The sequence below is a fragment of the Lates calcarifer genome, linkage group LG11 (assembly GCF_001640805.2).
Source record: "Lates calcarifer isolate ASB-BC8 linkage group LG11, TLL_Latcal_v3, whole genome shotgun sequence".
Lineage (NCBI taxonomy): Eukaryota > Metazoa > Chordata > Actinopteri > Centropomidae > Lates > Lates calcarifer.
In genome coordinates this window covers 15,104,792-15,118,171 of record NC_066843.1, presented here as the reverse complement: position 1 = coordinate 15,118,171, position 13,380 = coordinate 15,104,792, and the positions used below count along the sequence as shown (strand labels likewise).

The window sequence follows — 13,380 nt, the reverse complement described above, 5'->3', positions numbered from 1 at the left end:
GACCCCGCAATCTCATAACCACCTACATGCACTTCTGGAACTCCTCTGTGTGTGTGTGTGTGTGTGTGTGTGTGTGTATAATTGTACTATCTTTGTGAGGACCAATTTGAGTAACAGACCCTGCGGAGTGTGGACATTTTAGAAAATTAGATCATTTTGGCCAGTCCTCACAACTTCCTCACAACAAAGGTTAAGACTTGCTTTTACAGTTCAGGTTAGAATTAGGTTTAGGTTAGGGTTAGAGTAAGCATTTGTATTAAGCATTTAGCCATATGACTGTGTGAGGTTAGAGTAAGGGGCTGGGGATGCATTATGTCAAGGAGTGTCATCACAAAGCCAGAAGTAGTACATGAGTGTGTGTATGTATGTGTGTGTGCATGCATGTATCCATGCGGTTGCCTGCATTGTTGTGCCTGACTGCTTGATTTCTTGTCTGTGTGCTGCACTCTCAGTTTGTGTGTATGTTGTACTTTGTAGTGTGAGACTATATCACAGTGTACAGTCTGTTATGTGTGTATGAGTGTGTGCACACTGCATGTTAGTGGTTTTCAATCATGTTTCTGCAAGTGCGCTTCTGGTTTGCATGTTGGTCTGTGGAGTGTGTTATTAATCATGTTGCTTGAAGTTATTTTTCTTAAGCTGTAGGTGTGTGCGTGTGTGTTTTACCGTGTTCTTATGTGTGCTGTGTATGTCTGTCTGTGGGGTAAAGACAGACAGGTCCCCGTTTAGAATAACGTCAGCCAGGGCGTTGACCAGTGGCTGATAGTGGATGATCAGAAACACCTGGAAAGGACACAGATACACCAATTACTTTCTTGTGTAACAAAAAAGTCTTTAAAACAAGAGCTATTAATTGAAAATGAAATGGAGTAGATAGTAAGTGGGAAACCTCTGCCAGAAAATGCATTTTAAATAATGCATAATGCTCTCCTCTGTACAAACTTGTAGCCTTGACAAAATATTCCCAACAAGCAAATTTAGTTATTAGTCATTTAAAACTCTACTGCAAGGCAGTGGTCTGTTTGAAAGAGCCTTGTATTCCACCTCCTCTACAATTCCTGTAAATAAAGTTTTTGCTGTTGCTGTGCAGCCAATGTTAGCATTAACAGCTGTTTACTTACCAGTCTAAAGGAACTGTTCTATTAACTCTTGTTTTGCTTCTGTTTCTATCACTTCTTTTCCCCTACTGAAGTTAGCATGTTAACCAGTTAGCCTCAGCCCATCCCATCTCATAATACGACTTTGTGATAGTGAGTCACTGTCTTGTCCAGTCTGTCCTCAGTCCAGTGTGAGAGGATGAAGAAGCAGCACTGGCCAGATGCCATATTCTAACTTTTTGATGGCTGAAATAAACAGCTGTTAATGCTAATGTTGGATATGTAGGGGTAACAAAAACTTACATATAGTACTTTTAAGTAACATGACGGTTGCCTGATCAATGTGTGGCTTACCTGAGAAAGCAGGTATAGGGACACCTGAGGGTTGATTTTTCGATCCTCCGACTGAAAAATAGAAAAAAACAAAAGGCCTGTCAAGGTCATGTAACAGTTCCACAGTTAGTACATATAAGAAAATGAAGGGAATAGTAGAATGCGTAATGAGCTGAAACTAGAGAGAGTGAGGAGAGATAAAGCATAGAGCAATTTAATAGACTGATAATATTCAATAGTTTAAAAGATGATACCAGTGGTTTGGCTTGTTAAAGCCATAAAAATACTGTCTGCTTACACCTTCTATAAGTGCTGGTAGTCATTCTTTGCTCTTTGCTCAGGGAAGTATACCTCATTTCTCACCCAAATATGCCAGCTGGCAACAATTTGTTGCTTTAACTGCGTGTTTGGCAAGAGAGCACTGACAGTAGGATGGCTTGTCACACACATAAGTTCGTTGACAGCATCACTGCCCTGCTCTAACTTGTCCAACACTAGTTCCAAAATTCATATTCATTCATAGCAGCAAAACCAGCAGAAGCTGCTGGTGGAGGAGGAGTGTTGCGTTTATGTGCTAAAGCATAGCTAAAACTGTGTTATAATCTGAGGTCTACTAACTGTTAAAGTTTTTACTAGGTTCATGTTTGATAATTGTTTAGAATCCCTACTGAGTTTCCACAAATCATAGCTTATAAATGCAATGCTATGTGGCACCTGAATGGCAAAGGTCTGTCGTCACTTCAGCATGTGAATTCACCATCAGGACAGATTCACAGATCACTCCCTGATTTTAACATCCTTAAAACTGCATTAGCTCTGCTGAGCAAGTTTCAAGGCACTGCAAGTTGATTTTGATGATCAAGCTGACGAACCAGTGGGTCCATGGAAAGTCGGGAACATACATTTAAAAACTAGAGCGCCTCTTCCACTAGCTGGAAAATACTTATACATTAAATTGTAAGCACATAGTGGACTGATTATGTTATTAATTGAGCAAACTGCCCAACATTCACTGGGATTTGGAGTGTTGCTTTATCATAAGAAGCAATTTCAAGATGTCACCTTACTTCATTCATCACTACTGTGATGAGCCTTTTTCACTTTCACTCACTTCTCTGCCATTTAACTACACTATTTACTGAATAATTGCAAAAATAATAACCAGATTAATGAACAGTGGAAATAATTATTAGATGCAGTGCCAAAGAAGCTAGAAATGTCATTGGTGAGATTACACTTGGAAAAAAAAAAACAAACTGTTGACCACAAGCACACTCAGTTTCTCTGATGCGTCTTTAACACTTGAGCTTATGGAGAAATACATACATACCAAAGTATTATACTATGTCATGTACTAAGAAATTAGTGTTAACATAGTTTAGAGATGAATGGAGGTTGAACCTTTGTCACAAGCAGCACAAGCTTTCTACTTTTAACCTGTTAACATCAGTGCAACCCCAGTTCATTGACATGCACATGAGGGTAACATACCGTCTCGGGGCTCACCAAAGAGTATACATAGAGGGGCAGGAACAGACGGTTGAGGAGGTGGTCTGTCAAAACATCGTTGAGGAATTCACAGTTGATAATGAGGATGTCGTTCAGGTAGTGAAGGTGGTCCAGGTGTTCCGCTACCAGGTCACTTAACTTTCCTCTGTTCTTATGTCTGGAACATGGCAAGAGAAGTCAGGGAGAGACACTGAAATATTCTTAAGGTAACGGAAGTGGAAGTTTTTAAAAATGTAATGGTAAAGCTATAGCACAAATGGCATCTTGATGTACATGCAGATACTGAAAATAGCTAACATTTGTGTACATATATAGCATTTTTCTGCTTAAGGAGAAATTAGCAGTTTATATTCACCGATTTTAACAATGTATTAAAAAAATACATGACTGAAAATACAAGTAAAACTAAATTATAATGCAGTTTATACAACGCATCATGACCTTGTGTAGAAATGTCACCTAATGAGCTCCTGGATGATGGTTAAAAACCAGGTGCAGCCCTGACCTCTAGAGGCCACTGAGAATTACACTGAGAAACACTGACAAAGATGGATGGCACTCACTCCTCATCTGTCTGCACACACTTGTCCAATTCAATGACATGGCTACCGATAAACCACACCAAGTTGCTGAAGTATGGGACCGCTGTCTTATCTCGAATGTAGTGTAGCATGTGTTGGTTGTCCACTGGAGAGAGCAGGGTCAGGAAGAGAAATTGTTACCATGACAGATACACACACATACTCATATGTACACACACTTTGTGATCCCGCAGAATTACCAGAATGTGACAGTTAAATAAGATTAAAAAACAATTTAAATTAATAGACAAATTAAGAAAATTAACAAACCACATGAATGCAAATTAAGTGCAGGAATCAGCTCAGTCAATCCAATTTTGTTAATAAAAAAAATAAATGCAATACCAGTGGAGTGGGATTAAGAGGAAAGCCAGTTTGGTTTTAAATTGAAACAACAGTGTGACCAGCGTGACTGGGGCTTCTCATGCTGTAATTACAAAAAGTAAAAAGCTGCTTTCCCAACCGATTTCCTGTCTGTTTAATCTAAGCCTGTGATCTGACCCTGTGCTCCCTGTGACCCACTGATGCTTTATTAAGTAGAGCTGTCTTTAGATAGGAGAAAGATCTGAGCCAGATTTGGTCCTACATTAGTAATAACTTCAGTACTGGTAAAATAGGTCACACAATTAATCATAATGCAAAATTAAAAAATGAAATAAAATCACCCGTGTGCAAAGGTCAATGCTGCACCATGGTCTACATTATAAAAAGTCCTAATTATCAGGTTGGACAACAGGCTGAGTTTGTTTTTGTACACAGGTCAGTGTTAGTTGTGAGAGATAATCTCTGTGTCCTCAGTGAACACGACAGCCATGGAAAGGAAAACTACAGAGCAGAAAAATTGGAGTCACATACACTTCAATGCCTTTCTTTGATCTGTCTGGAATAAGAGTCAACTGCAGTTTAACACACAGGGCAACTCAGGGAAAACCAGAAAGCCAGTTTCAGATACTTCTGTCCTGTGACCGACAGCTTATCTGACTTGAAATGTAAACAGTCCTGGCCTAGTTGACACTTTCAAACACAAATAAAAGCTGGTTGTAATTTCACATCGCCAATTCACACGGGTCAAACTGAAACAACTGATGAATGAGCAGCCAAATTAATGAATTACACAGCAGAAGAAAACAAATGGACAAATCACAAGCCGCCACTGAGAATTAATGTGAATTAATACAAAAGTAGGAGATACTAGTTCAGTAACCACAGTGACCAGAACTGTCAAACCCATCAACAAAATAACAAGCGACATGTGGGGCTGAGCTGAAATTAAGTCTGTGGAACAAGTAACTCAAGAAAAACCAAATTAAAAAGGCATGCAGGTTTTTTCTGCATGTATGTAGGTGGGTGATAAAGAATGGTCTACAAGAACAAGAATTGTAAGGGTATTCATACCAGTACATTTATAACAAATACACCATTAAGAACAAATAGGGCTGGGCATCAACAAACAGACATGGGCTGCTTAATAATAACTCATTTTAAACCAACTTTTATGATTAATTTAAATTGGAGGTATCAAAATCAATCCATATGACAAAGTTCCAATTAGAAAAACACTGACATGAGCTTATGGAGGAATTTAACACTTGTTTTAGAGCTATATCTGCATCAGTGTACATGAACAACTGGTAAAAGTAAGAAGAAAATAAAAACAAAACACAATACACAGCCCTAAGAAAAAGACTGAATGAATGGAACCAACTTACATGAAACTGGAGTTAGGCAGATGGAGCGCGCAGAGGGGGGAGGAGGGAGGAGGAGGAGAGAGACAAGGAGAGGAGGAATAGGAGGAGTGGTTGTTGAAAAGGAGGAGGGAGAGGGAGAAACAGACACAGGGTTAATGTGAATAAAAGGGGTGGTTGTGGGCGGAGGGGGGTGGAGGTTGGGAGGGATCCCACACGTATCTTAACAAATAAACTGCAAACAATGACACAACTGGAAAAAGAATTTATACATCACCTTGACACTTTTCACCAGATTTTTGCAATGCTTTATACTTGCTAACATGTCGACACAAAACATACAAACAAAGGTGATTATGACTGACATCTTAACACTGTACTACACAAGTAAATATCATTAAAAAACTGCCAGAAAAAAGCTGGTTTAGTAAGATAATTGGACTCAATTATAGTAACACCAAGTTAATTGATCTCGATAATGAATAAAATCCTTTTCCAGGTTGTCATTTGTTGTCGTAGTGCATGTTTCAAGGAATCAGTAGGAAGCATCAAAAAGTGATGTTGACAAAATACAAAATATTATATATAGCAGTTTTCACTGCAACAAACTGACCCATTTTCAGTGTTGTGATGTTTGAATCATGGGTTAATTTTTTAAATTTTTTTCATTGATATTCTGCATTATGGCAGGTTAGTATCCTGCACCACCAGTCATAGCTGTCGCAGTGAGTTGATGCTTCCCTCTTAGACAGATTCCTTTTAATACCATAGCCCATGGCCAGCCCAGCAATGATTCATTCCCCAGAACACTAAGTTATTTCATTAATGACTTGAGTTTCTACTATGGTTAAAGTCAGCTGAGCCAATTGTAATGATGTCAACTTTGTGATAACAGAGTCATGACTTTAAGGACGACTTAAGAAAGCAAGGTTGTACGGTACAAAGTGTTACATGCAGGACGAGACGCAGAGTACAGAGACAGACAATTTGTTTGCTGCAGTGACTGTATGTTGAGGCAATGTAATGTACAGTGAAGAGAAGCGTGATGTAAGAGAAAACCCACCCGAAGCACCACCTCCCACCCCCACCCCCCTGCAGTGACAGCAACCGGCTCCGAGGACTTGAGGAGCCCAGAGAGACGGGAGGAAGGAGAAGCAGAGGCTGACGCAGCACAGTGAACAAAGCGACGCAGCCACTGGAAAAGTCTTGCTGTTTATGGACTCACAGCATCACTGCTGTACTGCTAGATTAGTGTGGACCTGCTGCAGAGTTAGCTCATTTATAGTTGGTAAATATGTGGATGTGAGATCAGTGAAGTGGTAATGCCGAACCTTGTGGTAAGAAAAACAACAAGTTGATTACATGCTGATTTGTATGTTGTTGAATTGTAACAATCTCTAACATCTGATCTTTTTTTATTTATTTATTAAATTTAGCCTTTTTAGAAAATCTTATTTATCTCCTTAATAAATCTTATTAGTATAAAAGTAAAGCATAACAGTAAGAGTTACAAGAATAATACAAGAAAACAATGACAAAATAATAAATGGACCTCAGCTATGATTTTTGAGTAAACTAAAAAAATACCAATTATGAGTAAATGTTTTTAGTACGTACAGTAGGTACTTCCAAATACCTCCCACACAAGTGTGAATGTTCTGTGATTATTAAAGCATATTTAAAGACGGCACACAGTGCATATCACAGTTGGGTTGTTGCAATAGAAACAGAAGGCAGAACAAATGTTTAAATAAACATCAGATGTTACTGATGACAAATGTGCAGAATAAGAAAAAGTAATAGTTTGAATTAATATTTGACATTATGAAATAAAAGCCTTTGTCTGAAAATAACCAAACATCAAAGTGCCTTGTTTGTACACAACCCACAGAGTCTTAGTGAACTGAATATTTCTACATATTTTCTGTAAGCATGCCATTTCAGCAATTCAGAGTGCTAAAGGTTAACAGCTTTTATCTGTCAAGTTATGAACAAATATTTACTGAATATCCAGTCTGTCTTGTAGACCTCTGCCTCAGCAGATGGTATTACTGTGATAAACTGCCCAGAGGGCCACTTAGAGACACTCAAAATTCTTTGAAACTTGCTGTGAATAATAAACAGATTAGTTGCAGGACCTTAAGAAAACATAACAAAAATGATGTTATGAGATGAGATGCCTTAAAAAGGTATTATTTAGACTAGATTACATTTCTGTGGAGCCACTTTAACAAGACTGAAGTTTTATCATTTACAGTTGAAGGCAACAAAACATTTCAGGCCAAAAATTCAGCAGACTGTATCTGTGTGTGTTTAGTCACAGCATTACCTGTTAGTCATGCTCATGCACCAGAAGCAGCAGCAAGAAGAGGTAAGGAGTATAAAGAGAGGCGGCAGGCAGTCCCAGCATCCCATGAGTGTGTGAGTAAGTGTGTGTGTGTGTGTGTTTGTGTATGCAAACGTGTATGCATGGTTAGCATGTGCGCGTGCGTGTTCCCGGCACTCACCTTTGTAGACGTTGAGTGTGATGGTGCGGACTGCGATGCGGACCATGCTTTCTGGGTGGTTGAAAAACTTAATGGCCTCGGTGTACAGGGCAAAGTCATTAGTGTGCTGTGTGTGGGAGACAGAGAGGGGGCGCTGGTGAGCAAGGCACAGCATTGCACTGCTGTGCTCAGGCCATAAACGACCAGAGAGAGAGAGAGAAAGCAGCTAATGGAGACAGAAATGCTGGACACTGTGGGTAGTATTGCATTTTTATAAGAGGGGGCTTAATGTGTTTGCACTGAAATACAGGCTGGGCAAGTACACAAAAGTCAAAGTTAATTTGAGGTGATATGATAGTAAAGAAGGCCTTGTGCCCTAACCTTGTGGACCAACTCAAATCCTACAGAATTCATGATGAATGCCACATGACTCTTTAAATCCAGCCAACATGGCTATACTGACTTATCAATCCCATATATTGTTAAACCGGATGGACAAGTGAGCATGCTTTGCATTTCATATTAAAAGATTAGTATCAAATATAAGAATAAACTTCTTGGCCCGTCCTGAAACAATGACATTCAAATAGACAAGCTTCAGGTGGTAAAAATCCATCCCTGGATGGATTCATGGATTCAAGAACCGGAACAAAGGGACATTAGTTCCTAAAAATCTAACAGTGCTTTAGATGGTCATCATGTATTAACACACCAGCATGGTGCACTTAATAAATTTGGGTATGACAAACCAGCAGCTATGCATCTTACAGTCATCTCTCTCTGTGTCAGTGCCTGATCCTCTACCCAGCCATTCCTCAGTCACTGCGACCTCCAACCAATCACAGTTGAGGGTCAGAGAGCAAAAATTCACCCAGAGGTCACAGCAAATGAAGAAATCTGACCCTGACACCCAAAACCAGAGTGTGTGCTCCGGTTTTAGAGACGTGACTTGTGTAGATCTGATAGGAACAGAGGAGACCAAATTTAGCACTTGTCCAATGATGCCCTCTAGAGGCAAACAAAGTATAAAGCACCAAATTATAAATAAATTATAATAAATGAAGTGAGGGATGAATTATAAAGATGACATTGAAGTGCTGCTATTGTAAATTGTGAAGACAAAAAAGGTTGTGAAGGTGATGAAGTTGTCTGGCATTTTAAAAGAGATTTACCGTTAGACTCACCAAATGCCAGTGAAGTTACTTAAAGGATAGGTTCACAATTTTTCTGCCTTAAAACAATCATCAGGTGCTCATAGGTAGATTGAAGCAGTTTTAGCTTACTGTAATCATTCACCCTGTTCATTCTGACTACATGGAGATCCTTCTCTAATGTTCTTCACATCTAAGATGATGGTCAACAAGTCTTTGTTCTGTTAAAAATACACTATTCAAGGTTTATCTGAAGCTATATGAGGCCTCAACAGTCTGAGTCAAGCAAATAAACTGGGTATCTTCCAAAGTTTATTCTTTTTAGTACAAAATTGTCATTTTGTCCCCATCCCTCCCACTGGAGGTATGTTAGGAAGGGGTCTTTTAAAAGCCAGGATAAACAGGAGGAATGATTACAGCAAGCACAAACTGTTTCAAGGTATGTATGAGTACGTGAGTTGAATTGTTTTTCATTCCAAAAAATTATTGCTTGCAGTTTATATTATTATAATTGCAGATTATTGCTTTTATTTTTTCTACTTGATAAATAACATGAAGTAAATTATGAACACAAATTAAAATAAATTTGTTATGTTATTTAACTATAAAGGCTCTCAGATCTACACATTAGGTCTGGTTTTGGCCTCAGGGGTAATGCTACCATCAACAGTACACCAATAACTTTCCCCAGCACACACAGGCCAATGAAAGGACTACAGATACTGCTGTAAACAATGAAGGGCAACAACATCAGAGATTATTCAGGTGTTCAGTGATATTTAGTATTACCATCAATTACCACGCACACACACAAGCAGTGTTCGAATGATTGATGAGGATATCATATTATTATTTTTGAAGAATAACAACAGTTTAGAACCTGCATTTCAGAGAAATAAGATCTTGTGAACGTGGCCAATCTTTGGCACTATTATAATAAATAAAACATTCCCTCAAATGCAGGTAGCATCAACACATATGCGTTTGTATCAGTTAGTGCAAAATTGCATGTTGTGGACAAGGTCTGTAAAAATAAACCCAATCTGCACAGGAAGCTGATGTTTTGACACAGGAAGTGTGCAGCTGAGGACTGGTGAACAGTAGTAGCCTGATAAGAAATGACAAAGAACGATTTGCACAAAATGCAAGTGACAGATGAGCCTCTGGATTTTTTACAAATTAACTGGCTGTAGAATTTTTTTTGGCACAACGATCATGTACATAAAGTGATTTTGTGTGAGACTGTAAGATATCATCAGTATAAATGCTGCTCAATTTCAGAAGCAGTCTGTCATTTAGCTGGTTTTACTCATCAGTTCCATCACCAGCTCTCTTAATTCTCAGCCTCTCATCTTTCGTCTCTTCCTTCCTCTTTGACTGTCATAGAGACTGCACGATAAGGGTTGCTGACACTGAATCATAGATCCCCTATGTCTCACCCTTCTTTTTATCCCTCTCTCTTCCCCTGTTATGCCCTATCCCTCCGTCGCCTCACCTCATTGTAGAAGAAGTGCACGGTGTGGTTGTTGAGTTTGAGTGACAGGGTCTTGAGGAAGGAGATATAGTAGGCCATGATCTCCTCATCTGAAAAGTCAAACTTGTGAACGATGATGGAGTTGACGTGGTTGTTCGACAAGAGGTAATCTGAGGCGAAGAGAAGAGAAGATTAATAAACAACCTGATCAGGCTTGTTCACATGAAACATATTACAGCACAAGAAGACCTTGGTAGAAGAAAACACTGAGCATATAAAGCTGAGATTGGATAGCTTTACTGCACTTGTTTCATTTTTGCTTTATTGTTATTACATCAACAGTGAGTGTACAGTGAATGTTATTCCTGGTGTCACAACATCACAACTGATTTTTTAAATATCTCTACAAATTACCTAAACGCAGACCATAGTAACTTCATATAAGACATTCAACCCACTGTATAAATGACAGTATATCATCTGTTGTCGGTTACCTAGCAACAACAAAAGATGCAACAGGCTGCTATGCATTATATGTTTCAACAATGAAAAGCAGTGTTAACACGCCTTGCATTGTTTAGCATACAAAACTCATCAACAAACACTGTGCATTTCAGCACAGTCCAATCCAACACTCTGGTAATAAATAACACTATCAGCACCTTTCAGTATTTTTTCACATTTAGTGTATAGACCAAATCATTTCGGTGCTAAACTACAAAAGAAAAAAATAATTATTGTAATAATATAAACACCTTTCAATATGGAAGTGCATTATAATCAAAATCCATACCATAAACCAAGTAAAGCCTCAAAAAGTTTTTGTATTTAATATATCATGCATATGTTTATTTTTTCAGCCAAATACTTACATAAGGACGTCTCATGACTGATGTTCTCAAACAGTATGTTGAGGGTCTGCAGGAGCTGGACGCAGACGTAGCGTCCCGACTTTTGGCGCAGGATGTTCAGGAAGAAGGCAAACATGTTCTTCTCCAGGAAGAAGCTGAACACATACAGGATTCATCATGACTTGATCTTGATAATGGTGGACAGACACCATATATCTACAGTGTCCCTGATTTGATTCCAGCAAATGGACCTTTGTTGCTTTGATATCCATGTGCCACAATCTAATGAAAGCAATGTGCCAAAAAACTGAATCTTAAAACTGTAATTACTGTAGATCTCAGACTGTAGCACTTGCAGTACCACAGAAATCTAATGTTTTCTTTAAAATGTAAAGCTCTATAATGTCCCAATAAGGCTGCATCAGGACCGTTCTTGTCTATGTTTATTCTGCTGGTTTCCTGATAGCATCAAGTATTCTTTCAACATCCTCTGTGGCTTCTCTGCTCTTCAAAGCCATTTCCTGTTTCATATTATAATGCCAGAGGTGGCTACTTTGGATTAAAAAACAAAATACTGTGGTTTCATGGGATTTAGTCCCCAGATATGATTGAAATGCTCCAGTGGCTTGTGTTGAGAATTGTTCAAGTGTGTTAGATACATCTCTTGAAAAGTTTAACTGTGCCTTAACTTCACAGAACATTCTGCGGTGTTCTTTTGTATTGTGTTAAAGTCTGCTCCAGTCACAATGTTATGACTTTGTGCAGAGTCAGCATGACAGTAAGCAAATCAGGAATGCCTTTTAAACACACACATAGTTGTGCTTAGCTTTGAATTGTGTGCAGTCAGAGTGGTGGCTCAGTTCTTACCAATGTTTCTATAGAGAAAGAAGGAGGGGGTATGACTCTGAAATTGCCTTTATAAAAGAGTGTGCACAATTAACACACTTTTGCCTACATGAAAAGAAATTCTAATACTGATAAATACAAGGCTCTTCTTCTGTCTCTTCAACTCTCATGCACATTGCATCTGCACCTCATGTCACATCTGACAGATTTGGCATGCAGATACAGACTGGGACTTACTCAAACACAGAGCTGTCATTCTGGTCCCCCCAGATGAGGATCTCTGTGATGGAGCGGATGGTCTCCACCAGTAGGTTTCGGTTGTGGTCTGTCACTGTGGTATTTTTAGTCAGGACATGGTACATATACCTGGTGGAGAAACGTGAGTGACTGAAATGTGTAGTTCTTATTTAATTTGTGAATATGTACAAATCTAAAGTTAACAGTAGAAAGACTGCAGTGATCTGGGACATATCTGGAGGCTGCAGCAGAATAATTACTCAACTAGGACACTGACAGCCCCAGTGGTGATTATATTGGGCTATGAAGAATTTATTTGTAAATCCTGTATTCAAATAAAAGTCATCTTACCATGGCAAAGATATTGCCATAAAGCCACAAATGTAGACTCTAATTATGAGTCTATGGACAATCTCCACATAGTTTAATGTAGTAACTACCAAATTAAAGCTCCTATGCTGTACCCCTCTTTGGCTACACGTCAAGACTTGATCTCAGGACTCTGGAGTCGTGTTCATACTGAGCTTGACTAATATCAAACCCTCTGTCTTATTACTTTGATGCACCTGTTGGGGTGGACACAGTCAGTTTTAGGGGTGGATTTCATTTGTAATGCTAACAGTTACAAGCTAGCTCACATGTCTATGTTACCAAACAGATTACAGACACCGCAGCCAAAGAAAGCATTATTAGCTGATCGGACCTCTGGATAGCTACAATTAGTTAGCTATTGTCGTTTTAGCTGTTAATTACCGGGCTAATGATAACGCTGACAGACGCTCTCAACCGGTTGCCATACAGGCTAACGTTAGCTTATCTAATGCTAGCTACTCACTTCAGATGGTCCAAGGAGTGGATGTTTTTCGTCCTCCCCTGTCCTCCAACCCAGCTCCGTGACCGACCAAACATGGTTGTGGTTTTGATGGGGCTGCTGTTTTAGCCAGACGCGTTATTTCGCTATGGTTAGCGTCGGCATCTACCCATTACACCCACTTTCCCCGTACAGATAGCTACTTAGCAAACAGAAGGTGATAGGCGGCGATAGCAGCACTGAGGGGGCGTTACATAACATCTTCAGTAAATGGGCTGTTTGGGAGTTGCAGTCCTTTCCCTACGAAAGACGCTCGATC

The 13,380-nt window shown here is 39.2% G+C and overlaps 1 protein-coding gene across 4 annotated transcripts in view; it reads right to left on the bottom strand.

Moving 5' to 3' along the window:
* Positions 1 to 13,305, bottom strand: part of clec16a (C-type lectin domain containing 16A) — a 40,846-nt gene extending 27,541 nt beyond the window's left edge. The window contains exons 1-9 of one of the 4 annotated variants that reach the window (XM_051073759.1): positions 13,086 to 13,305; positions 12,251 to 12,379; positions 11,189 to 11,322; positions 10,338 to 10,486; positions 7,713 to 7,818; positions 3,503 to 3,626; positions 2,922 to 3,096; positions 1,452 to 1,502; positions 667 to 783 (exon numbers count right to left, since the gene is read on the bottom strand). In XM_051073759.1, the coding sequence (XP_050929716.1) occupies positions 667 to 783; positions 1,452 to 1,502; positions 2,922 to 3,096; positions 3,503 to 3,626; positions 7,713 to 7,818; positions 10,338 to 10,486; positions 11,189 to 11,322; positions 12,251 to 12,379; positions 13,086 to 13,159 (1,059 nt within the window). In that variant the 5' untranslated portion in view covers positions 13,160 to 13,305. The remainder of the gene's footprint in view (positions 1 to 666; positions 784 to 1,451; positions 1,503 to 2,921; positions 3,097 to 3,502; positions 3,627 to 7,712; positions 7,819 to 10,337; positions 10,487 to 11,188; positions 11,323 to 12,250; positions 12,380 to 13,085) is intronic. The other 3 variants (XM_051073757.1, XM_018672859.2, XM_051073758.1) reach the window with 3 other exon arrangements.
* Positions 13,306 to 13,380: the final 75 nt, after the last annotated feature.